The sequence below is a fragment of the Gallus gallus genome, chromosome 2 (assembly GCF_016699485.2).
Source record: "Gallus gallus isolate bGalGal1 chromosome 2, bGalGal1.mat.broiler.GRCg7b, whole genome shotgun sequence".
Taxonomy (NCBI): domain Eukaryota; kingdom Metazoa; phylum Chordata; class Aves; order Galliformes; family Phasianidae; genus Gallus; species Gallus gallus.
The window spans coordinates 31,139,954-31,166,340 of record NC_052533.1 but is presented as its reverse complement, the minus strand read 5'-3'; the positions used below and the strand labels follow the sequence as shown (position 1 = coordinate 31,166,340).

The following is a 26,387-nucleotide window of genomic DNA, read 5'->3' as shown; positions in this document are numbered from 1 at the left end:
ACATCAGCAAAAGAGGACACCGCATGGGCGCAGCCCGGCTGGAAGCCGGAGGAAACCCCACAGCCCGACCATGGCGGAACGAGCACATGCACAGCGCTGGGAAATCCGGCACGGATCGAATTCGTGCAGAGCGCAACGAAGCCTCGAGGACGGCGGCCGATGGCTGCCGGGGTCCGGCCGAGCGCGGGGCGCTTCGCGGGGGGCTGCACTCGGCTGACATAATTGTTTCTTTCAACGACACCATAACGTTCGAAATGATGAAACACAAATTCATTTCGGAAAATGCCTCAGCCGGCGTTAGAGAGCCAGGAGGAGGTTAATACAGTCGGGGGGGGGGTGGGGGGCGGGGGGGGAAAAACGGGGGGGGGGGTGGGAGGATAAAGAGAATTATTTGCTCATTTCCAACAAAACGGAAGTAGTGCTTAAATTCCGATGAGCGCAGCCCAGCCCGCTCGTTCAAGCCGACAATCCCTCCAGACCCTCCAGCCGGCCCCGAGCTGCCGCGCTCGCCCATCCCGGTTCTTCGCGGTGCCGCGGGCACTGCCGCGCACAATGGGAGCGCCGCGTTCGCGGCTCGGCGCGGCCGCGGGAAGGCCGCGCACGATGGCTTCGGGAGGGAGCGGCCCCGATGCCCCCGGAGCCCCTCACGGGGCGCGGGGAACAAAGGAGCGGCCCCGTCGAGTTGCGCCGAAGTTGCGCCCCGCGGCCGCTGCGGCACGCGTGGGAACGAGCACGGCGCGGGGAGGACAGCGGTCCGCCGCGCTCCTATCGTGCGGGGCCGCCGCGGGAGGGATGCACCTCCCTCGGACGCGCCGAGCCCCGCCGGCCGCCCGCACGGAGCGCGGCCCGGCTCTCATTTCCGTCTCCTCGTCCCCCCGCCCGTCCCTCCGAGCCCCCCTCCCCCCCGAGCCCCCCGCCGTGCCCGCCCGGCCGAGTCGCGAACGGCTCTGGGGGGAGGGGGCCGCGGCCCTTTGTGTGCCCCCGGCCCGGCCCCGGTGCCCCAAGCGAGGTCCCGCCGCGCCGCTCCCCTTCCCCATCCTCTCCCGCTGCCCTCCGCCCCTTTGTCTTTTTTTTTTTTTCTTGTGTATTTTTTTCCCCCTTTCCCCCCTCCTCCCCGTAACGCCCGCATCGCACAACCATTACCAGATGGGGCTCCGGAGGGGCTGCGCGGCCCCCCGCCCCATCGCAGCCCCCCAGCACGCAGCCGCGGCCGCTCCCCCCACCCCCCATTCCCATCCTCATCCCCATCCTCCTTCTCTTCCTCCCCCCGACCCTCCCGGCGCCTCGGGCTCTCCGCGCCGAGCCGCCGCTGCCCAATCCCCCGGCCCGGCCCGGCGGGGAGGAGCGGGGCGGGGGGCGGGCACTGCGGTGCCTTTTCCCCTCCCTCCTCGGGCCGCCACCCCTCTCGCTCGCTCCTTTTCGGGTGGCTGGGGCCCCCCCGGCGGAAGGGCAGAGACGGGGGCAGGGCTTGCGCCCACCCGGCTCCGCGTTCCCGTTCCCCTTCCTCCGCCCTCCGCTCTCAACTTGTCCCGTCCCGCCCGGCTCCCCCCGACCCTCCTCCTCTCCCTCCCTTCCTCCCCCCCCCCCTCCGGCCCAGCCGCTCGCTAATTGAAGAGCCGGGATTCCTCACGTGAGAAGTTGATTTGTAGTTTGAACACGTGGCTCATTCAAAAAGCCGGAATATTCAAGTAATTTTTTTTCTTTCCCTTCTCTGCCTCCCTCCCTCCTTCCCTCCCCCTCCCCTCCTCTCTCTGTGTGTTTTTTTGCAGCGAGAGGCGGTGCCTGCGCGCACGTAGTGTGACATTTCCATAGTCCGCCCGCTGCTGCCGGAGGGGCTCGGGGGCAAAGACAAAAAGTACTTTTTTTCCCTCCCTCCCCTCCTCCTCTTCCTCTCGCAGCCCGCCATCGCGGCCCGGCGCCGGCTGTTCCCGCGGCCCCCCATGCGCCCGGGTGGCACGGCACGCACTTAGGGCTCCGTTCGCCTTCGTTTTCATTTTATTTTTTACCCCTTGAGAGAGGGAGGGAGGGCCGCGAGCTGCGGAGCCGATTATCCTCCCCGTCCTCTCTCTCTCTCTCTCTCTCTCCTTCCTCCATCGCGTTTTGTTTTCTCCCCACCTCCTCCCGCCAGCCGAGGGCTGCAGCCGCCGCCGGGAAGATGAACAAGCTCTACATCGGCAACCTCGGCGAGAACGTCAGCCCGCTCGACCTGGAAAGTCTCTTTAAGGACTCCAAGATCCCCTTCTCGGGCCAGTTCCTGGTGAAGACGGGCTACGCCTTCGTGGACTGCCCCGACGAGAGCTGGGCCATGAAGGCCATCGAGGCGCTTTCAGGTGAGCGGCCCCGCGCCCACCCCCGACGGCCCCCGGTGCCCCCCTCTGCCCAGGTGAGACTCCCCCGGCGCGGCGGCGGCCCCCGGGGGGGAGGGGGGGAAGCGGAGGAAGGCCGGGCCCGCGGCCCCCTGTTTTTTCCACACCCCGGGGCCCATCGCGGGGGCGGGCGGCCCTCGGTGCCCCCCCCCCCTTTCCCTCCCCCCCTCCCTCCCCGCGGCCCCTCGGCTCAGCCCGGCGCAGGCCGCGGGCTGCCCGCCGAAATGCCCCGCAGCCGGGAGGTGGGAGCCCTGCCGCCCCCCCCGCTCCGCCCGGTATTTATTTCGGTTTCTTTTCGCCGCTCTCACGCACCCATCACCGCCTCCAGCAGCGCGCCGGCTCCCGGCCCCGACATCCTGTTTTTGTGCATTTAAAAAAAAAAAAGAAACAAAAAAACCCAAAAACACAAACACCGAAAAACCACCACCACCACCAACAACAAAAAAAAAAAACCCGCCGAACAACGTAATAACGACAATAATAATAATAATAATGAAAACAACGGGTGAAGCTGCTTAGCGGAACCTCCGCGAACGGCGGCCCCGCCGCTCTCGGGCCGCTTTCCCCGCGTGCTCCCGGGCCGGGTTGGAGGCCCGTGGCGCCGCGCAGCCCCCCTCGCCTTCCCCGCAGCCCTCGGCCCCTCGGCCACGGCTTTGTTCCCGCCTCGGGCCGCCCCGCGCTGCCCCGCGGCCGATGAATGGGCTGTAACGTGTTGCGCTCCGCTTTGCTGCCGCGAGCCGCACGGCCGCTCTCCAATATTTTCCCTTCTCTTCTTCTCCGCAGGTAAAGTGGAGCTGCACGGCAAACTCATAGAAGTTGAGCATTCGGTCCCTAAAAGACAAAGGTAATTTCCCCCCCCTTTTTTTTTTTTCTCATTATTGTTAATTAGTATTTCCCTCCGCGTTTCCCCAGTGAGAAGTGATTTGAAAAATGCATAGGCTTGGGTTTCTCTTCCTTATAGATAAAGGGACGGCTTTCTTACGCCCGCAGCGTGCTCTGTGCTAGAACGGCCCCGTGTATTTCTATGGATTGCGTTGAGCAGGGTAGTATTAAAAAAAAAAATAGAAAAGAAAAAAGAAAAAGGCCTTTTTGTGGAACGATCAGGTTATTGCATTGCGATGGTAAAGGGTTGGTGAGATCCCAAAGTTCCCTGGAGGAGTTGAAATTCGGTGTGTGAGCAGGAGCTGCAGTGAGGGGCCGTGGAGCGGCGAGCACATGAGCTCCAGCAGCACAACGCGTCGTGTAAATACGCTGCTGTGTACATCTCTGTGCTCCTGCCATGTTGGAGTCCAGAGCGTTTTATAGGCACGCGGTGCAGGGCTGTGTTTGACTATCTGTGTGCGAGAGGGTTTCTATCTCCTCCGAGCCGGTGTGGCGAAGCAGCAGGAGGATGACTTCTTCCCGTGAAGGGCTGGATTAAATGGGTCCTTAATTTCAAAATGCAGGTTTAATTTTTTTTTTTTTTCCAAGGTAGCAATTCAGTGGGCCTCGTGTACAGAAGCGATACTTGCAATACAGCAGGGCGGTGTTTTTCTGCCGCCTGTAGCAATTCGGCCACAAATGTTAGATTGCAGGGAACCTGGTGTGCACCAGATAGTAGCAGTGAAAGGGACGAAAGTTTCCACGTGCTTGTTTCTGAGCTCCATTATTCGGTCCGAGAAGTACGGCTGTCTGCGGAACTTTGGGAGAGGGGCTTCTGCCATTGCAGCCCTCATTTTAAAAGCACGGCCCTTTGAAAAGAGCTGATTGGGAAAGGGGAATTTGGACGTAGTAATGGGGTGCTTTGGGAATTGAAGTTTAATCACTGTTGGGTGTTGGAGGAAATCTTTGCTTGGGAATGCATGGAGGGTTTTTGATTTAGTTAAGGGGCATTAAAAAAAAAAACAACAACAACAACAAAACCAAACTAAAACCCCTTTCTGGACCATTTCACACTGTGCTGATCGTTGTGGTTGCATTTGGTGGTACTTTTAGTTGGGAATTAATGTACTACGTGTGCTCCTTCGCTTGTTATGCAAGGTACGTGGCTTTGGTTCGCAGCAGTCTGTGTTTTGGGTCTTTTGTACATGAAGAGAAATTATTGTGGAGGGAAAATATTTTTAGCTTTAAGGAGGAAGAGTCCATGGGACGTGTAAGGACTGATCACTTCCTCTCAATTTTCATAATAAATGAACGTATCGTTCTTACTCCTCTTAAGCTTGCCCAAATTACTCTGTTTATGTTGTTGGAAACAAATTTATTTTGCTTATGGTAAAGGCAAATTGAACATTGCTGTGCCCCTCCCCCCAAACTTTTCGTATCACTGTTTAATGAGCTTCAGTGTATTTTCCTGCTCTCCGAGTTGTCAGATATGGATTGGTGTGGAAGTCCCTTCTTCACGTTTGTTGGTGTCTTCCCGTGTTTGTGAATTCCCAGCTATCCCCAATGTGGATCTCTCTGCACTGGGGCTGGGAGCAGGGCTGCCCTGGACTTTAGCACTTCTCCAGCCTACATATGGGCATAGCAATGGGGTTTAAAAAAAAAAACAAAGGCAGATACAATTGTATCAGTCTAGTCGCCTTGTTTCTCCCGAATACCTCACTAGTTAAAGCACACACAGCTCCGATTTATACTGCAGTTTAAGAGAAAATCAACTTGCATTTCTCATAGCTGCACTTCCTTCCCCTTTGTTTCTACTCCTCCTCTTCCAAAATCAAATATAGAAACCCATTTAAAATTCGTCCAGTGGCGTCCATAAGTAAAATTGCCTTTCCTGCTCCTTTTATAGATGTACGACACTTCTCCATTTGGGGGTGGGAATGGGAGGAGAGGGGGGGTTGTCAAAAAAGTTGGGATTTTTTTCGCGTCTCCAGACATTGCAGACTGGGTGTGTATGTCGAGTGGCGAGATGTGTGTAGGAGCACGGCCTTCCCAAGCTGGCGTTTTGGTGAAGCTGGTTGTTAACGTGTTTTCAGAGCAACTTCCTGCAGCCCCTGTATCTCCTGATGCAAGGGGTGCCGGCTGGGCCTCCGTGGGGCCTTGTGTGCTCCTCTGCCTCTGAACCGGCCAGAGGAGTGGCACCATTCACAACATCAGCGAATACACCAAACCTGTCCCTCCCTGTGAGCGTACAATGAAGTTGGGTCAAGTGATGTTGCTTAAGAGCAGAAGTTGGTCTGTGGTGTGTTGGAATTATTTAGTGCGTTTTATTGCCCCCTGGTCACCGTGAGGCTGCTTTGTGGGGAGCTCCAGCTCGCTGCCTCACAAATTCCTCTATTATTATTATTCTATTTTTTTTTTTTAAAGAGTGTATGGCTGCCATTGCTCCCACTGGTGGTTTGTGGGTGTCCTTTCAGGGGAAGGTGGGAGTGCTTGGCCATCCATCTCCCTGTCATGCACAGGAGGTCAGGGTGCCATAGGCCGGGGCTGCCACGATGCCGACGGCTGGAGAGGGACTGAGGGCTGGGGTGGCTGCATTCCAGCCTCTGCTGGATCCCCACGTTGGGAGTGGGCACACCCAGGCCTGCAAAATTACCTCCCTACCTGCTGTGTGGGCCTGTGTGTGGCTCTGCCTCCCCTCCCCCTGGAAGTATTTAAAGACAAGGGCTGTGCTGAAAGAAGGGGCCTGGTCAAGGTTTTCTTGTTGGAAGGGTGGGGAATTATTTTGGGGGAGGTGCAAAGTCTTTAATAAGCTCGGCGTAGATTTCTGACTTACTATGGAAATCTCAGGGGAACGCGAAAGGAATGCAGAAATTCTGCATTCGGACCCCTCTGCATGGAGGGAAGGCTGTTGCAATATTTAAAGCTTTAGGTCACTTTATTCAAAACTCTGTGGAGGCATCGCAATAATCCCGCCTGCGAGTCATGCTCCGCCGAGGAACGCAGGGCACGCTTCGTGATGGCCGTGCCTTGGCCTGACTCTCCTCACTGGGGCCAGTACCGTGCTGCACATGGCACGTCTTTGGGTGCTGCCTCATGGCATGGCGGGAGCAGCTGGCACTTCACGAGGCCGCCTGCTCTGTGCCTGGTTGCTGAGATGGCCCTGGTGTCACTTGTGCTGTCCCCTTCCCCCTCGTCACACCCTAAATGGGGGCACCTGGGGCTGGGCCTGTCCCTTTCAGGTGCTTAAATCACTCCTGACACCTGAACTGCGTTAATGAGGAGGTTAATTTTTTTTTTCCTACCACACCTCTGGGGGCCCTTTGTCCCTGTTGAGAAAATAAATTCCCTTTCCCTCTGCTGGAGGGGGTTTCTCTGGGAGAGGAGGGTGACAAAGGTGTGCCATGTGGGTGAGGCCTCCTCCGATGTAACGCCCAAGCGGGTGATGGCCGATCTGAGGGAAGCAGGCCCCAAAGTCCTCACAAAACCCGTCCGTGGGAGCCTTGCGCTGTGCCATCGGATTGGGTTGCTAATTTCACGTGTAATTAAGGCTTGTGTCTTGTGTGTGAGAGGGGCAGTGGGAAAAGACTTCAGGGCCAACCTATGCAGGGGAGCTACGACAGTCCTGGATATTCAAAAATAATTTAGTGGCGGACATTTTTAGTTTTGCTTCTGTAAACATAAAGCAAGGCTAAGCACGCTGTGTGTGAGGAGATGTGATAGAAAATGTCACTCATTAACCGTATTCGTGCCCTTTTCTGTGCAACGAGGCTGAGGCCGCGCCTGGGTGCGGATCAGCATTTTAGGGAGCGGGAAGTCAAAAATCAGTGATTTGAAATTGGCAGCTTCAGCCTCTGTTCTCACACTTCTGTTTGCAGATGTGAGCGGGGATTTTTTTTTTTTCCCCTCTTAATAAATAAATAATTGTTTGAAAAGCTCGCGGTTGTAGTAGAAAATTCGAACCTGCGTAGCTGTTGTGATCCCTACGTGGACAAGTTGTGATGGCAGGAACAAGGAATTATTCGCTGACCGTGTTCTCTTACGCTGCTGAAAGCTTAAATTTTACTACTTCTCATACTATCTCATCACTAAAAAAAAAAAAAAAATTAAAGAATCCTTTTTTGTTGCAGTTTTTTTTAAGAAGCTGAAGTACGTGAAACGCATCCCCCAAGTTGTGCCCTGGAAGCTCAGTCTCATTCTCCTTTTGCTTTGTGGGAGAGCATACCTGTAGTAGATGTTAAGCTGTGCGTGGATTGGTAAATCCTGAAGGGGAGGAATGAGAAATAGCATTTTTTTTAAGTGTAATGCGAAAGTAGTGAAGTGTAAACAGGAAGCATTTAAAGATTCCCAATTTCTCTTTTTATTCTTACTCTTGGAGTAATGAGAACCCTTTTGCACCTTTTTGAGCCCTGGAAGGTGGTATTTTTGTATGAACCGGGGGTATTCATATCAGTTGCTCTTTTAAGCGCAGAGCATAGGACTCTGCAGTGCTGGAGTCCTTTTATGGCTTCTGGCTGGCTTTTGGGTGGACTTCAAATGCTCAGTTTTGACCTGAAAAATTCTTGAAGAGTTTGGCATTTATCTCCCTAACAGAAAACACGGAGCTTCCCATAATGCTTTTGAGCAGGGACACAGGCAGAAATAAAATACACCTTCTTAGCCATGGTAAGGGCTCACAAAATGAATCTTACCTCCTTAAGCCTTGCTCCTCTCCCTAAAGACATTTTAACTTTCAAGGCTTACTCCTCCCAAGCTTCTGATAATCAGTGGAGAGAGATGTGGAGTATAAGTACAGCTCTCTTCTGGTGGCTTTGTCCTGTGCCCAATGAGGCAGGCGTGGTGTGGTGTAGCATGGACCTCAGATTTTTGTTCTTGTAGTTTTTGAGCCAGTTTTGATTTGAAACTGAAATTAATTGAAATTTGCTCCTTTAAAACAAGAAAATAGATGGAGTATGGGGGCAAAAAATAAATGTTATAGAATGTCAGAAGAGTAACTTTTCATCTTTTTCAGAGGGACAAGGACAGGTGGAAAAGCCTGAGCAAGGTTGATGCATTCAGCAGTGCCTGGGTGCAGTCTGTGCATCCAGGGTGCTGCAGTGCAGTTCTCTTCTAAAGCATGCTCTCAGTTTTTGTATGCAACATGGTTATCTGCATGTTCTTTCTCTTGGCTGAAGCAGAGTACAAAGTTTTATGTTAGCTAGGATAAAAACTGAACTTTTCCTTATTTTGTCTAGACAGGTGACACTGTCACCAGAAGTACTGAGGTTCCATCCATATGTGTTTATATATTTATTTACATATATTTATATTTCCCTGGACATGCATCCATTTATATGGATTTCTATCTTGCATCTTTGCTCTACAAATCTTATATCTGTTGTCCAAAAAAAAAAGGCAATATTGTTGACAGTGTGATCTGAAAAACTGTGGGGGGACCCTTGGCATGGCGTGTGCTGTGGAGAAGCAGATCAGGTGCTCCTCAGTCTCCTGAGGCTCACTTATCAGAGCAGGCACTTTGGGGGGCAGTTGTTCTTTCCCATCACCTACAGTGTAAGCAATCTGCCTTTGGGAAGTTCCTGTACAGAAGCAAGAGCTTCTGTATGTTTGGGCATGTTTCAGGTAATTTAAAAATGAGAATAATTTAAAAAAAAGATTGGAAAGATGGAAAAACAGGAGGGAATAAGGATCTGCAGTATTAGTTGGTGTTGACAGATGCATACATTTGGCCAAGAAGAAAATCTTCATGTTTGTAGTTAGATATCTTTACACTTGGCAAATCAAATGTGCTGCTAGGGTCAATATTAGGGTAAACGTTAACATACTGAACATAAAGCAGCAGTGAGAAAGCAGGTAGGAAAAAGGTGCTTTATCCATAAAGCGTACTGAAATTTGATACGGAAAACTATATTCAATTATAATGTTAATAGTTATTTTGCTGGAATGCATTCTCACAGCAGTTTGCATAAGAGAAACCTGTAGTATAAGGCCATCTCCTGTGCAGTGCAACCCCAACACCAGAGTGTCTCCTAGTTGCTTGCCTCTTCACGGTGCATCAGCGTCACCCTAAACTGTCCTTGTTCTCATCTGAATGGGAAACCGACTCTAACAGGAAACACGAGGTATTCAGTACTGTTAGTCTAGTTCTGGTTTGGGTTGGAGCACAGATAACAGAATAAGTCAAAGAAGGATCTGATGCTTCTTGGATATGGGACTAGGTACTGAAACAGGCTTGGGATGAAAGGTCGTCGGGTGGGATGGGCCTCGTTCCATTTGGGGTTGGTTTTTTTTTTTTTGGTATTTTAAGATTAAAAACTGAGTGTAGCTTGGTCAGAAATAATGCAGGGAAATGTTTCTAAGTGTGTGTGTGTGTGTGTGTGTTAAAAAAAAGTGTATTATAAAAGCACGTTACTGTAAAATCAGTGCAGTTTAAGGAGGTATTTACTAAAAATATCCAGGGAACCTATAAAAACAGCCAAGGTTATTGGCGGTGGCTCTTTTCTTTTTGCTAGTGTTAGCACACTTGAGCACAATCGGAGATGAATGTTCACTTTTGAAAGATTAACTTTCATGCTCAGCTGAACTTTAGGAACGCAATCTTAAAATACGTGGTCTGCGCTGAGTGTCCAATACATGTTTCCCCTCTGAAAATAGCAGAGCTTTGTTTTGGTAAATCGATAAAAAAAAAAATTTAAAAGGTACAGACCCTATCAGTTCTTCCTTAAAAATGGAGCTTGTTGCACCTGAATGGAGTCTGAAGTATATACCAGAAACATGCATGCATCGTCTGGCAAAGGGAAAGATATCCCTTTAAAATAAGTAAATACATTAAAAAACAAAACAAAGCAAACTGCTGTTGGTTGTTTGGTGGGTTTTATTTGTAGAACTGTTGCAAGATGGGTCATCCAGGAACTTGTTTTCCACCATCAGGTGGACTATTTGCTTTACACACGTGTGGGAGACTCTTGGTGTGCTGGTGGCTTTCCAGTTATCCCACAAGAACGGTTCAATTTTTCCTCTGACTTCCAGAGTAAAACTTCCAAAGCAATGTGTCCTTAGGACAGTACTTGGAAAACATATCCTGTAGATGTTTGAGGAATTCAGGCAGTAGTTTAATCCAAGATAAGAGACAAGATAATGTGTAAACGACATATTTTCTTTTTCCTGTTGTGAGTTCTGTTAGAAGTGCTTTAGATGGCTTTCCAGTGAAAGTTCAGCAGCAGCTGTGGGCATGTAACTTGAGGAGAAAACGTTGTTTGTCTAGGAATATTGTGCACTGGTTGGTCACGGCCGGGTATTGCTGCGCCATCAAGGATGTGTGGTTCTTCCCATCGAGGCCCCGTGGTATCTGAAAGAATCACGTTTTCCTTTGGAAAAGCAGAACTGGGGTGTGTGGAGGCAGCTGCTCACTGGGGTCAAGTGAGAGCTTCTCTGACCTTTAGCAGTGTTGGTCTCTGTGGGTTCAGGTGCTGGCAGTGTGAGCTGCTGTGCAGCAAGGCTGCAGGGATTCTGGTCCTGGCGGGACAGCTGCACTGCCCTGTTGCTCATTCCTTACTGTTTGTAAGGAGTTACAAACTCTGTGAAAATTTTCGTGTGGGATACTTTCTTAGCAATATGTACCCTTCAGAGCTGCAGATATTTAAAGCTGTATGGAAATTGAGATTATTTTTCAATTTCGAGTTCAGTAAGAGATGTTAAGCGTGCAGTTAAACGGGTTCTGTAGATTTAGTAACATGTACTGAAGGAGCAGAAGGATCCTATGATGCAGCATGGGTATTTAAGCTGATTGTAGTAACCTGTGCAAAATAAAGGAGAAATGGACAGCTCTTAAAGCCTGAGCACAGATGTCTCCTTTCTTTGCAGTACTGCATACTCAGCATTAGATTCCTCCCGAGTTCAGTGCTGGTGCTTTGTAGCAGGGGTGTAAAACCACTTTTGCTCTATTAGTACTGCTTCATCCTGAGATGCACAAGAACTTTTTTAAAAAAGACCTTAAAAAAAAAAAAAGTGCTGATGGTCACAGTGAAGGAATGAAGATTCCTTCATTAAATGCGAAGTTTGGTGCTCAGTGCTCTGACTCCTGCTACCAAATGGTGGAATCCTGTTTGAGCCTGGTGCCACGCTTTGAGTTGCTGCTCACCTTGTTTTCCTGAGCTGTGCTGTATGTCTCTGTTTAGTAGGCTTCATTTTCCTGTTATGCAGTTGAGAGTAGTGTTGTTTTTTTTTTTTTAAAGAAATGTGATTTCCAATCCCTTTTTGCCCCGGCTGCTGTCTTGAACAAGAAATGCCTGTGCGCATGTGAGTGTGCTCCAACTCCTGTGTTATACACACAGCTGTGAACTCTGCTGCAGTGGCGGAGCACACGCCCTTTGTACAAGCAGATTTGATGGCGGTTGTTCAGTTACTCACAAGTTGTGAGCGGAGTTATCCTCTCAGGTGCACAGCGTGTGCTTTGTCCACATGAAGGTGAAGCTGTGTAATTCTCTGAAAGCAATATTGGAGAAAGATTTAGAGGATAAATGCAGAAGATAGATTTATCATTATAATTTGCGGAGTCCTTTTGGACTGAGTTGAAGATTGCTTTCCCTTTGTGTTTGAGTAGCTTCAGTAAAATCACAAAATTGCGTTCATTTTGCCCGTCTCTGTAGCAAATCATAAGCTTATGCATGTTGCTCTTCGTCTCAACACTTGTGCTCGGCAGCACCTGTCCACACAGTTCACTCACTGAACTGTCACTGGCTTTGCACACGTTGGCTTGAGGTCAGCACCACGGCATGGCACTGCTGCTTCTGAGCGCCCGAGCGGCTGCGGGGATGCAGCGCTGCGTGAGCACTCGTGGCAGCGTGCTGCAGAGCGGCGCTCCGCTGGGCACGGCAGCTCCACAACGTGGCTTTTGGGATGGAAGGGCGAGCTGTGCTAACGGCTGAGCCGCGTGTTGGTGGCAACGGCGCTGGTCTGTGCTCCGGGAAGCTGCTGTGTGAGGGAGCTTTGCCTCGTGTTGCTGAGCGGGGCTCCTTGGGTGGTACCCTTTAAAAAGGAAAAATAAAAAAAAAAGGGGAGAAATAATAATGATAAGAGGCGAGGCTTGGGAAATTCTGTTTGAAACTTGGATGCCCTGACTTGCTGTTGCTCCTCTGACATTCAGCCCGGAACCCCCCCCCCCCCCCCTCCTCCAGTGCCCTGTGCATGATGTGCACATGGTTTAGGAACCCTTAAAGCACTCCTTGAGGCTGGGGGGAGGTGAGGCTGCTTGGGTTCTTTGTCTCACTCTGTAGTCCTGGAATGACACGAAAGTGGTGCAAGAGGGATGAAAAAAGAGCATAAATCTGAGGGGTGGTGGTGGGAAAAGAACAAGGAATACACACAAACACTGGCGTTAGGAGGGAGTGAGCAGTGATTCCCAAGGAAGAATGGTTTCCTTTGGTTGTGCATGCTTATCTTATAGCATCATTGTCTTCCTTATGCTGACTTTTTTTCTGGTAATGGGTATTTCTAGCTTTTTCCTGCTCTCTGTTCCTTCTTTAAAATGTTATTCTACAGCCCTCAGTAGCTGGGCACATGTGGGTGCATGCGGAACAGCTGAATTTCAGAGCTTTGTGAGGGGTGTTTGAGCTGTGCTAAGCCATGTGCTCACAGATGGCAACTTGCCATAGAGCTGGGGGCAGGAACCACCTGATGTCAGCGTCCTTCTCAGTCGTCTGTGCAGCAGAACTGCAAGAAAGGTGGTAATTACTGTCTTGGTGTGATAGTAAGCTCGCAGATCTGTGTACAGACTGAATCTGGAGCAATCAGCTGCTGAATAATGTAGTAACCTTGGTCAGGATTATCACTGTCACTCATACAAACTCTGCTCCTTCTCTTGACTTAAATATCTCAAAATACTGTGTTTGAAAGCAAGTTATTAAAGGCAAATAATCTTGCTTCTGATGATCATAAACTCATAATTTACACTTATGAATGAGTTACTCGGCTGCAGTATGGTACAGAGTTGGTTTTTTTTTGCTTTATTCCAATCTACAATGCTCAGTTTAATGCACAGTGAACTAAAATAGTTTAAATGTTTATCTGCTACACTGTGTATACAATGCAGTCTTCAGGGCTGCAGAAACTTTCTCTGGTCATAACAGTGTATTTTGAATGTACAGTGAGTGTGGAAGAGGTTGATGCTGACTGCCCTCACACGATGGGCTTTTTTCCGGGTTCTGTGAAGAAGGAAATGAAAAGTAATGGGGTTATTTAAAAGGTGATGGTGGCTCTCCTATGAGCGCTTTCATAGCACTTCCCAAAATCATGAGGGACTTAATAGTATTATAAAGGTGGGGAAAAATTATTTAATAAATGTGAAAGTTACCAAGGAAAATGTGCTTATGCCTCTTATGTACAAGTGTTTGTAAGCATAAATTTACTGTCATGACTTCTCATCATTTGATGATTTCTTTCCTATCTTAAGTTCTGTTACTACTTGTGTTTTAGTTGCTGGCTTTTTCATTTGGGCAGATATTCGGAGGCCGTGGTGAAGGACTGGTGTGAAAGTTCAGGGATTGCCTTCATAGCGACCCTGTGTGCGCTCAATAGGGCTGCTGTGGTGACAGCACAGAAGGGTGCTTTGGCAATTCTTAAAAATAACGGCATTTAATGCAGGTGGAATTAACAATCCGTAATTAAAAAAAGAAAAGCTATGAGGTCCTGTGTTCACAGAAAAAAACGGTGTAGCTAGTACTTTACAAATCTGGTTCTAAAGACACGTAAATCATAAAGCCATGTTTTCCAGTAACGTTTTTAGACCAACACATAATGTGTAAAACTGTGCATGCGTGCAAACTCTGTGCGTGATGTAGTGCTGCACTCCGGCTGAAAGGCACTGTTCCATAACGTGGGAGAATTAAGCTTCTTGAGGGCAGAGTATGCAGTTGTCTTCAACGTGAAACAGTTGTGATTAAAAGTGCAGCTGTGAAATAAAATAGTGTGGTACTGTTTTGCCCGCATGTTTTATGTGTGGTTGGATGGGATTTTTCTTTTTTTGTAGGGAATTCTATCGAAAATATTAAGAAAACGACAGTGTTTGAAAGTCATGAGACTGATTTATTCAGCTTTCTTCTTTTGCACATGGTGATGGTCAGCAAAAAGGTGATGAAGCCAGTGGTCAATTTCTATGATATGGAATTTGGGTTGTGAGAGGGCAAGCAGAAAGGAAAGAAAAAAGATTTGGTGGTGGAAGTGCATAACTCGCAGGTTGTACCATTTCTGTGAGGTGTGTTATGCCACTGACTGTCATTTAACCTCTTTAAGGTGGCGTGGAATTGCCTTTACTGATTTTTGTTGGTGTTTAAATAGATCAGTGTTAGATTGGTGATAGTGGACCAGTAAAATAATTACTCAAACATCAATATGGGAGTTGGTGTCTTGGTTATGTGCATCAGTTTATACTTTAGAAGTTTGATTTCCAAAAAACAGAACTTTTCAGTTGTGTCAGTGAGGTTTGTTACCCTGAATCCTTTGAGATGGAAGATCTTTAAAGCAATAATAATAGGAAACGTATGACAAATTGGACACTTTTACTGTTGTAAGCCTGGTGAGATACAAATTCAAATCTATTCCTGTTAACTCAGCTTTAAAAGCCAACTATTTTGGCACTGCATATTAAATATTTCTTAGTTTGTCTTGAGGCTGAAGGGTGGACAGTAGTAAGGAGGAAATGAATAGGTTTAAAACTTAAACCACCAACAACAAATAAATCCAACTGCAAAAAACCCATCTACATGTAAGCAGGCTGGCAGTTGTCTAACTAGTTAGTACTATTTAAATATCCTTCTTGTATCATGGAAATGCTAGTGAGCCTGTCTGCTAGCTGACATTCATATGTATGCTTACAATCTCCCTTTGGCTCTGACTTTTCTCTTATTCTTGTTATAGCATGCAAGCCTCTTGAAGTAAAGTGCTCCAGAAAGTACCATCTATATCTTTCAGACCCTTAGAAAGATCTTCATTTACTGAGAATTTGTGGAATTGGATGTTAATTTGTCATTTTTTTCATAGAATAGCCAAAGAGAGGCACCAGATAGGCTCTTCTTTAAAATAAATAAATAAATACATAATAATAATAATTCCATGTGTGGGGTGAAATGGTGAGGCTGCAGAGGGGTGTGCACTGCAATGCATCCTTGCGCTCCCTGAACACCTAAAGCCTCTCTCAAGTTGAGCTCTATAGCGTGCAGCGTGCCCTCAGACTGAGAGGCTTAAATCAGGTATTTACTAGCAAAAAAAGGTAGCAAATAGTTCCCCACTCTGTTACACGACAAAAGTTACGTGCTGTGTGCGGTACAGTTAGAGCACCTCTTGCTATTTTATTTCAAGCCTTCTATAACATCGTCCAATGCAGAAGTGTGTTGGAATGGTTAATGCGTAGCACACAGTCACCTTAACCTGAGTATGAATAGCCTTTGTTTCAATTGAGGTTGACCCGAAATTGGCCGAAATGTGTTATGCTTACTTGGTGATGTAAGGAATCTGGAAGGCATTTCCAATGTTCTCTGCAGATACGGTCCTATGGGTGAGCAAATTGGGAAAGTAATGGTGGGAAATCAGGCAGATGGAAGTGTTGTAGAGTCTGTCCAGCAACTGCATCACGGAGCAAGGCGTCTTGCTGGCTTCCCAGTTCCTAAAATTTTGGACACTCTTTCCCTTTAGAAGAAGTGGCTCTGAAGTGTCCTGCACCATTTCTTTCTACCTCTCTGCATTCTTAATAGGAGCTCAATTCAGCAAGATTTTAAAAACTAAATCATTCTTCTTTTCCTTAGAGATCCCTAGTCCGGGATCTGCTTCTGCAGCTGGTGTAAAACTCTGCAATTGGTCCATAATGGGAATGTTGGCTGCTTCATCTAGCAGCCTTGTGGGCACCAGGAAAATAAGGGGTAGAAGGAGCTTCCGGTTCTTTTGGTGGCCAAGGGAAGGGATGGGACAGAGAAGAAAAGAAGGGGGGGAAATGAAACAAAAAAACATTGTGTCCTATTACTAAGGGATTGTTAACTCAGTTGGGTTAGGATAGTTTCTAGACAATTTTTCATGTGTCTAAGAAGCACTTCTGCATTTAAACGTATTATTTTTAGTCCTTGTTATACATTCTAAGTATTTTTGGTGTTATCCACATCCCAGCTAATTGCAAGTTAGCTGTTGTGATGGGAGAATAAATGACAAGTGACTATAGCCCTAAAATATCTGGTCAACAAAGTCAACTCAGTAGTAACGTTGTTTGAAGAATATAGACTTCGTGTTCTAAGAGGGAAAGAAACTGTCATTTAATCAACAGCTCTCCTGACAATCCCCTCCCCCAGAAAAAAAAAAGGCAACAAACACAAATCCGAAACAAAACAACAAAAAAACACTCTATTTTTATTTCTCGAAAGAGTTTGGGGAAGAGAGAGGGGACTGAAATGTTGGAAGCCACCAAGCAAAGGGGAGCTGAAAGGTGAAAGTTCTTTTCCTACTGCACGATATTGGTACTTCCCATTGAAGCAGTGCTTAATTCTTTAATTAAAGAACAAATGTCTTAACAGCCTTCAGTCATTAACAACACCTGGAAAAAATGTTTTTAAAATGAGACATCCAACATTAATATGGTAATGGAAAAATCTTAGAATTCTCTTTTTAAAATGTCTTTATGGACCACTTGTGGGAATTTACAAATAATTAATGTAAGCTTTTAGTCTAATTAGTGGTGTGAGGAGTTGTCAAAATGAAATCTCAAAGTAAATGGTAATAGGTGAAAGCTGACTGCCTGCCTCGCCTGTGCAAGAGTAAGAACTATCATCAGGCTCTAAGTGGTCAATTTACCTGTTCTGTATGACTTAACTTGGATGTGCTAACATAAATCTTCTGGTTGTGCTTCCTGGGTTATGTCCTGCCCACAAATACCCAGTCTCTTCCACACATTGAGGCGGAGCTACCCCAAAGCTTGAGAGCATGTGGGATGTGGAGCTGGGCTGGTGCCTCGGAGCATGGGGCCATGTAGCCTGCAGGCTGCTCCAGTTGCTCCTGGAGGGGAGCAATAAGCAAATGCAGTGTTTTACAGGCACTGAGAGGAAATCTGATCATCTGCACGGCAGAATCTGTGAAGCAATTCAAAAGGTAGGCTTCATGTTGAGGGCTTAGATGATACACTGCTCCAGCACTTCTCCTGTGGTGGGTTGTGTGCAAGATGAGGTGGGACAAGTGTAGCTAAGATTCAACTGTTACGTCCTCCGTGAGCCTTGAGAATTTGCTTTCCTGAATTTTATAGGAAATGCTTATTCTGAGCAGCAGTGAAGTGCTTTTAAATCCAGGTGTGGAATTAAATAGCAAAGCAACACAAAGGGAAGCATCGCTGTGGTTTGCCTGTGGCTTATCTAAGCTTTGTCTGCTTGACCTGCTGAATTAGGTCTGTCACAGGAGCAAAGACATTTCACATACCCTACTGTCCAGATCTCAGCATTAAAATAAAAAGAGGTGATGTTTGCTAACAAGTTGGTACCTGAAACCATTCCCCTTTCTTATCCAGGCGAGGCATCAGGAGGAAATTTCTGGTTCTCAAGCTGATGGCTTGCTTTGATAAAATACAGCGGTGGTGTCTTTACCATGCCTTCTAATATACTGTAGTAATTAATTACTTTTTAATAGAGGTGATATAAAAATCTCAATTTGTCACGTTACTGAGTGTTTTTAACAGAAATTAAATGTGCCTTCTTTTTAAGTGAGCAGTGTAAAAGCAGTACCCTTGCTTTTGCAGGTACCCAAACAACTTGTTAGGACTAACTGGGTTTATATACAAAATTTCATGAATATCTTTGTTACACACAGTTATATGTTATATACATATAAAACTACATATATTTTTAAGGTGTGTGTAAAAGTGACTTAGAAGTTTCACTCAGATTTATTACCAGTGATGGGTGCTTTCAGGAATTATATCCAAACAGGTTAAAGGGGTGGAAAAGACTGCCTTAAACCAGTAGGGCTTCACTGAAGCCAGGGGTCAGGCTAAAGCTGTAGCATTTCTTACAGAAGGAGTTGTTTCAGTGCCTATGTTTGCCATGAAGGATGTGATAAAGAGAAGCCCCCCGCCTCTCTGCCGTGCTGTGACTAAAAAAAAAAAAACCCCTGCTTTTTTTCCCTATTCCTCAGCCACACTAATATGAATCGAGAGTGAAGGGCTCTTTTATTTAGTACTTTTGCACTAGAAAGACATTTAAAACACTGATTCACTCTGTTGTGGTACAGCATTAGCTGCTTGAAAGCAATCTGGGGGAACAAACTAATAAACTGTGTCACTTTTTGAGGTTTTTTTCCTGTTTTTGTTCTGATGGTTGCAGAGTAACCAAGGTACCTTCTCTCCTTCCCCCCTAGATTGATTTCAGCAGCAGCAGTTTTCCATTTGGGCATAGGAGTCGCTAATCCCGTAACTGCAGTTGATCACACTGAGGCTTCTTAGGCCAAAATACTTTTTCTTTTTGTGGCTCTCAGTGCTGATGGATTGCGGTGCACTCTGCAGCTGTGCCCGTGGAGTGATGTGTCAGGGCTTTTCCCATGTAACTGGCCCTAGAATGGCGCCTACCTAGAGTGAATGAGGTGGGTGAGCACTTGCTTGGTGCCCAGTCTTTGGAGTGGAGAAGTTGGACCATTTACTTTCCATCCTGTAGGTGTTGAATTCAAACAATTGAATGGATTGGTGTCGCTGACGTTCGCTCAGTCTCTTCTCAAACATGTTTAACTTGCTCCACAGAAATATCTAAAGAGTAGTTCTGTGCTTTTTTTTTTTAGTGTTAACAGTGTGTGTAGTTCATCATCTGCTGAATTAAAACCGAGTGTTGTGTGGGGTTATTGCTGATAAATGGGAATTAAGGAGAAGGTGGCAACACCTCTGGGGAGGCAGGGTGTGGAGAAGGGTCTGTGGTGAGTGTGGGCACAGTGACCATGCAGAAATGCATTTACTTAGATACGTGTGTGTGTGTGTTTCTCTCTGAGCTGGTCAGACCTGGGCAACTTTGTGAGATGCCCTCTAGCACAAAAAGTTAGGAACTCTAAGTGTGGCATTTTAATGGTTTTTTTGCCTTATAAATGTATTTATTCTGTTCTTATCAAAAAGAAAAAGCCCTTGAAAGGGAGGAAGGGGTCTTTTGTGCACCCAAAGAGGCATAAAGGAACAACCCAGCAGGATTTTGTTAGATGGAAGAGGGAGAAAGAAGTGTATGTAGTGGAACAGAGGGAGAAGGAAGGTGAATACGTGTTAACAAATGCTGAAACTGTGGGGTTCCCCTCCCCCACTTTCCCTAAGACATGTTTAGTGTTATTTCTGATATATGGAGGGTTCTCATGGGTTGTGGACATTGACAAGATGTCCATTGCCCTGTTTTTTGGACTTTCTTACAAGAAATTGCCCTTCCAGAGTACACTAACAGCATTTTTTGCGTGTGATCCACCGGATGCTACTTTGCTGTTTCTGTCTCTGCGTGCACATAGGGCACAAATGCTGCTTTCCTTGTGAAGGAGCAATGACACCTTGTTTTGTTGCTCTCAGTGCTTGAGGTGCTCGTGTCTCCCAAAGCAAAGGCTGCATGTCCTCAGCATTCACAGAATAGATGTTAGCATGTCTGCAGTCACCAGCAGTGGGTTGGAGTAACAAGCCACTTACCTATGTAGTTCCTGGAAAAGAGAATTGGACTATTTGCAAATGGGCTTTAAAAAAAAAAAAAAGCAAATGTTTTTCCAAGTAATAGTTGTGGACAACTCAGAAAACAGAGAAGTCTGTTTTCATCACCAGTAAAACATTTGGTGTGCCAAATGTGAATTGGGTACGGAGCTAAAATTGCTTGTGGTGCAGACGGGCATCTGATTCTGGTGTAAATAACGTCAAATGGAATGGTTCGTGTGGCTGCTCTCATGTTTTGAAGTGACCTTTCAGTTCTGTACAATAGGTGTCTCACTATTGCCACAAATGGAGGTGCACAGCGGGACTGTCCCTGCGCTGTGCGTAGCTCTCCATTTCCTTCTGCTCTTTCTAAATGTGGTGGAGGAAGGTTTAATTGGGAGGTGTGTTTCTTCTGTGTCGCTCATCCCTTTCAGGATACCGAAGATATTTCTGTGCTCTGAGAGTTGGCTGGCAAAGTTCTAACTTGCATCGTATCCCTCCATCTTTCAAAGCCACGCAGGAAGAAAGAAAACACTAAAAACTTGTGTCATGTCCTTTAGTTAAGGGGGTGTAGAGGCTGCTGCTCGTGCTTTCAGTCCATTTGGGTGCCAGCTGGTCCAGCAGATGTGCAGCTTTGCTTATGAAGGGAAACGTGAAGTGTACGGGACTGGTGTGCATGTTTCTGGACGGGATGCTCCGCTTCTCCCCACAGTCGGCTATGGGGCGGCTGTGGGGCGGGCATGGCTCTCCCAGCACGCAGCTGGGGCCATGTGTTCCCAGGCCCCTCTGCGAGTGGCACCGCTGGCTGCGAAACCCTCATGAATTTTAATTTGGGTCTACGAGGGCGAGAGACTGATGGCATGACACAATTGGAGACGCAGTGAATAGCGTATTGACTGCCAGTGATGTGGTTTGGGATTTTTCAGCGTTACCATTTCCCAGTATTTATAATATTGAATGAGTGTCCCCTTCTTTGTTCCGCTTCAGGAGCGAGCGTTCAGCTTCCAGGTTGCTGTGTGAGACTACCGTGATGTTTCAGAGCAGCACTGCTAATCCACTGCTGTTTCGTAGCAGTTTCTCTTGCTGAGATTACAGCTGAGAGAAGTTTTCTCAGACTCTGAGGAGCGTTCCCCCCCCACCCCCCAGATCTGTTACAGCAACGCAGCGCCCGGCTCTGCTTTATTGGAAATGACAGCTTAAAAGGGGTTGTGTGATCCGGCTTTTTGCTCAGCCGTTTCTTTGCCGGTATATACGCGATTGTGATCAAACGCAGGAGCGGGCTCTTTGCTGAGCGGGACTGATGGCAGCGCGAGGTGCTGCCCCGCCGGGCTGCCTCCTCTGTGGAGAAATGCTCGCGCGCGCTTCTTGAGGTAAAGCTGCGCCGACAGAGCGCTCCGAGCAGAGCAGCTCTGTGTGCGGGGAGCGCGAGCTGCGCCCGGAGCGCAGCCTTTTGGGAGAAGCATTTCCCGGCGCTAAGAAAACATTCGTTGCGGGGCCGCGTGTGGGTGGCGGTGCTGAGAACCGAGGCTCTGGCTTACATTGCCGGGCGGGGACACCTCTGAAACTTGTTTTGTCGCAAGACTTTGTGAGATTAACCAACTTCCGTCGTAAAAGGGTCCCATAGACGCGCCGGGTTTCTCAGTGAGAGGTCAGCACCGAGCAGTTAAAGCGCTGGGGCAGAGCGTGTTGGAGCACGGGACCGGGATTGAGGCGCTGAGGTGACCGCGGCCTCAGGCGCGCTTCCCGGGCTGCCCCGCCGCGCTGCCCTACCTGAGCCCCGCCGCTCGCACATTCCTGCGGGTCCCCAGGGGCTGGTGGCATCTCTGGCATTTGTTTGTTCTCTCGCTTTGGGGGAAGGGAGGAGACAAAGGAGTTGGCTGTGAAGGCCGCCAGCACGCTGCTGCCCAGCTCGGCGGGAGCGCTTCAAAGTGCGGGTTCTCTTTATACCGTTTCCACTGATCTAGTAAATTTGGGCTGGAAATACAATTAAATTGTTCTTTCCCTTCCCGCCCTCTAACCAGAGATGGAGAATGTCAGGCACAAGTGTTAAAATACAATCCCTTGTTAGGCTAATGAAGAGCGTGGTATTGGAGCAGATAGATTTATTCAAGTTTATAGCCTTTTCCTTAAGGCGCAGAAATATACTGAAGGATCGTTTGGGTGAATTAAAACAAAATCTTAAGTGAAAGGGAACCGGTTACAAATACGTGGGATTATTGCACCCATTTATAATGGAGGGTGTTGGATACTGAAGGCCTTAAAGCTGAAACAGAAATAGGTTTCAAGAAAAGTGAGCACTTCGTAAAACCCAGCAGCTGCCCAACAAATAGCAAGTGGTACTGTAAAAGTTCTTCAGACACACAATGGTTTTGACCTGATGTTTCATATTTGCTTTTGCCCCTCCTAGTAGAAAATGGTTAAATGTGGATGCTGCTGTGTATAGATTGCCTTCTAACAGTGTTTATTTCTGTTTTCCATAACTGTGTTCTTTAATTAATTTGCAGGAGTCGGAAACTTCAGATCAGAAACATCCCACCCCACTTGCAATGGGAGGTAGGAAATTACTTTAAAATTAAGACGTCCATATTTAAAACTGCTTCTGTTTCTCTCGTCATCCCCAAGACTCTTCCCCTTCCCCCACCTTTCATTGCTGTGCACACACCACCCATTCTTTTCTGGGGAAAAATCCTTTGGAAGAGGGAACAATAGAGCCTTCTAAGCAATTCAGATAACTGCCTTCATTTCTGCTCTCCGAGTTAACCATAAAAAATGTTGAAATGGATTCTTTGGTGAATGCTGACTTCCTGATGCAGTCACTCTTTGACTGAAAACTTGTCCATTTCAGACCTCATTGGTGTGTGTGTTCGGTAATCTTCTTGGTGTACCTTCAGATTTAAATACTTGGCCAAAACCTTTACAAAAGGAGAACATTCATACAAATCAGTTTTTTCTTTAATTTTTTTTTCCTCCTCTTTTTCTGTGGTGTGGCATTATGGCAAATTGTTTGCTCATAGTGTTAGTTATTGGCTCTCACAACTACATTATGAACTTCCTGTTAATACTCTCCAAACTGTGTTACAATTTTTAAAATTGATGGGCTGGCATTAGAACAGATCTGTTTTCTTTGCTGTTTTTCTTACCTTGTGAGTGTTTAAAACTTCGTTTTCACTTCTTATAGCAGTAAGTCATCCTTTTGCATGAGGGAACTTGGGTGGAGGGGAGCAGTGCTGGTAGCCTTGTTCAAAGCAGTGGTGTTCTGTTCTCAGAAGATCTGTGTGCCTCACTTGGCTTTGTCTGCTGCTACTCCACTTGCCTCATTCCCTAGCTTAGGAGGAAGATGGAGGCATGACTTGCCCAGTCCAGGCTGCCAGCCACAGGGTTTCTGTGGGGAACTGACAAACACCAACTCTCGCTGGTGTGTGCTGTCAGTACAAGCTGACTGAAAGGACCAAGTGTCAGAGCAGGAGCATATGAATCAGAAAGACTGGGAATAAACACTCATGTAAGAACTACTGAGCACAGACATCAAAAAGCATTCACCTTCTTGTTAGTTCTTATGCACATGTGGCTGTTACTGCTTGTAGGTGGAAGGTTTCTACCCTGGTTTCCATCTGCTTCCTGATTTCCAAATGATTTCCCTTCTCCATTGCTACGAAAAGGGTGGTCCTTCTGCCCCACAGTTTCAAAATGCTGTGTCTTCCTAAAGTTATAGAGCAAGACTTAAAATGATTGGTAAAGACACCACCTAGGTATCCTGCAGCTGCTTGTACAGACTCTGTGTCTGAGCACAGAATTTGAGGGGTCAGGACCTGTGGTAACTTATACAATGCTTTGGTGCTCCCTCACAATATCAAGGCTACTCATAAAATGTGTTCACAAACTTCCTGCCAATTTTTCTTTGTAAATGAGGGATTTCTGTTACTTCTGTACTAAGCAGGTAAGTTTATAGGTTTTCAAAGAAGTGCTGCTGGCAAAATATGACAACTGGTGCCCAAATTCAACAGTTACATCAAGCTTTCCTTGGGCTCTGTTGTCTTCTGGTTCTGAAGAACTTTGCCAGAACTTCCTTTTAACATCATAGGAAATCTTTGGATGGTCACTACTAAAACCAAGTCTTTTTTTTTCAGTCAGTTACTTAGTAGAGAGGGTAAGTTTGTGTGCACAATATGTACAGAGAGGAGTTTAGGTTGGAGTAATGTTCTTGCACGATGTTTTCTAAGAGTGGTGTGTGTGCAGCAGCCGGAGCAATTTTACTTATTAAATTGTTTCTTATAGTCCCTCTGAGCCAACTGACTGACTTCATCACTCTTTTGTTAATTACTTGAATGAAGACTGACTTCTAATGGGTGTGAAGCTCTTAAGACCAAACCAGAAGCCACCAATGAAAATTTCTGGGTTAGTTCAGTCTAGTAGCCCTCTTTCAATAGTAAAGCACAACACTTATTATACTGCAACACCTTCCTTTTTATGGTGGTAGGGAGATCTGAAAAGGAACAAAAAAAGATCAATGTTCTTGAGATTTCTTTTTTTCCAGAGTAATTGTTATTATGAAGGTTACCTTGTCACTGTGTGCAGAAGAAACAGAAGCTTCTTAAGCTCTGTTGAAATAACTGTCATGTTTTGCTCTTTATGGAAGATGGGTATTTCACATGGAAACCTACAGCTGTGCCCCTAACATGCAGTATGCACATCTCTGACTCGATGACTCGCAGCTCTCCTTGCAGCCCATGTTACACAGAGGTATCCCTGGGTCATAAGACACCACATGGGGCTGCAGCTCCACAGATAGGCTCCTTGGTGTATGTGAAAAATGGCCCACCAAATCTCTGATAAGGAGGGAATCCATACTGTTCTGAAGCGCAGCTTGCTCAGGTCAGAGGAGCAGCTTAGTGTTAAGAAAACCTTGACTTCACTTTTGAAGTAAGTGATTATTCTGAGGACTCATGCAAGGTGTGGTATGTTTGACCCATAAAATCATTCTAAATGGGCTGGGAAATAGTGTATGTAAATGGTCGGAGGGTAACAAGCATTTATTAATGACTTTATTAAAAAGGTGCCCAAATTCATACCTTTATTCTTCATTTTTCTAGATGTCTTTTCAGAGAGAAATGGTCCTGCCAGTTTCCTCCTTTACATAGGTAGAACAATTCCTGAAACAAATACTGACCTGACCAGGCAGCCATAGCAGTTAGATCGCTGTTTGTTTCCTCTGTGTTTGTTGTGTACTTATCAGACCATCGTGGTATAAGTAAAATAGGTAAAATAACTCTTTTAGACCATGTTCAGGGCAAAGCAGCTGAAGAAAGGCAGGTAATGACCTGCTGTAATCTGCTGCTACTCCGAAACAAGCTTTCACCCTGAAAAGCTTGCTCTTAAAGTGCAACTGTAAACGATAATATTCTGATGTACTTCAAGGCATTCAAGGTTAAGTTTGTACAGAACTAGTCTGTTAATTCATTTGAGCTTCAAAAGAGGATTTTTTGCAAGGATTGCAGGGGATTGAGTATGCTTGCGCTCCATGTCCAGCTGGGAGAGATGCTGAAGGTGGAGAGGAGGGCAATATCACTGCCTGAAATAAGAACACATAGTTCTGGCCATAGACTGAGGTGGGAGCTGAACTGGTGGGGGCTTACCTGGGAGCACGTTCTCTGCTCATCCAGGAGGTCACGTGTAGTTTCCCCTTTCCTCGCTGGAGTGTTTGGGTTTGAGAACTCTGAATCTGTGTGTGTGCTTATAAAAGCACGATTGCATTTGGAGTGGATATTCTGCCTCTTCCTCTGCTTGCATATGAAGTGCATATAGAGGTGGCTCTACCAGTCTTGTAATCTGGAGACCATGTGCGTTAACAGATTTTATTTTTTAAATAAAGTACTTCTGCTTGTTATCAAGATTGTTTGGAGGAGCAAAGCCACAATTAGTGCACCCCTTTTAGTGACAGTGGGTGGGTATATGTATTTTTCTTCCCTTTCTCTCCTTCTTCAAATATGAAGTCCAGATTTGATGCTAAGCAGCATGCCAAGAGCTGGGTTTGCCATACTGCTTCTTCCATCTTGCCTCTTTCTCATAGGAAACAGCTCCCTGGCTTTATGGTCTCTGCAGAAAAGTGGAGATCTCCCTTTCTGGAACTACAGTCTCTTCCACAATAACACGATGTTTTGACTCCTAATTTTATAACCTCAGGTTCTCTTTCTTAGCTTGTAAGCATTCAGCGCTGGCAGTGTATTTGCAGGATAAATGGACAAGCCCTCCAGAAGGGAGGTCTAGGCGTGGTGATTTCTATTCTACGATTTAAAGTGGAAGTATCCAGGCTCAGTTCCTGATTAAACATGATGAGAATCCAAGTGTAGGGTTCTTTTCCTGAGAAGGAACAGTTAGGTGATTTTTTTTTTTCTCTTAAAGCATTTTATAGCTAGCTTCTTTGGTGTATAAGATGCTTCAAGAAATTTTCTTTCCAAATATTTTTTCCATGTTTAGTGAATAGCTAAAGAACAGATTTTCAGAACACA

General features: G+C 46.7%; 1 protein-coding gene across 4 annotated transcripts in view; it reads left to right on the top strand.

The window, feature by feature from the left end:
• The first annotated feature begins 1,402 nt into the window (after nt 1-1,402).
• IGF2BP3 (insulin like growth factor 2 mRNA binding protein 3) overlaps nt 1,403-26,387 on the top strand; it is a 107,425-nt gene continuing 82,440 nt past the window's right edge. For 2 of the 4 annotated variants that reach the window (XM_025147196.3, NM_001006359.1), the window contains 3 exon segments: nt 1,890-2,330; nt 3,150-3,210; nt 22,386-22,434. In XM_025147196.3, coding sequence (XP_025002964.1) covers nt 2,156-2,330; nt 3,150-3,210; nt 22,386-22,434 — 285 coding nt within the window. In that variant the 5' untranslated portion in view covers nt 1,890-2,155. 4 annotated transcript variants of the gene reach the window in all.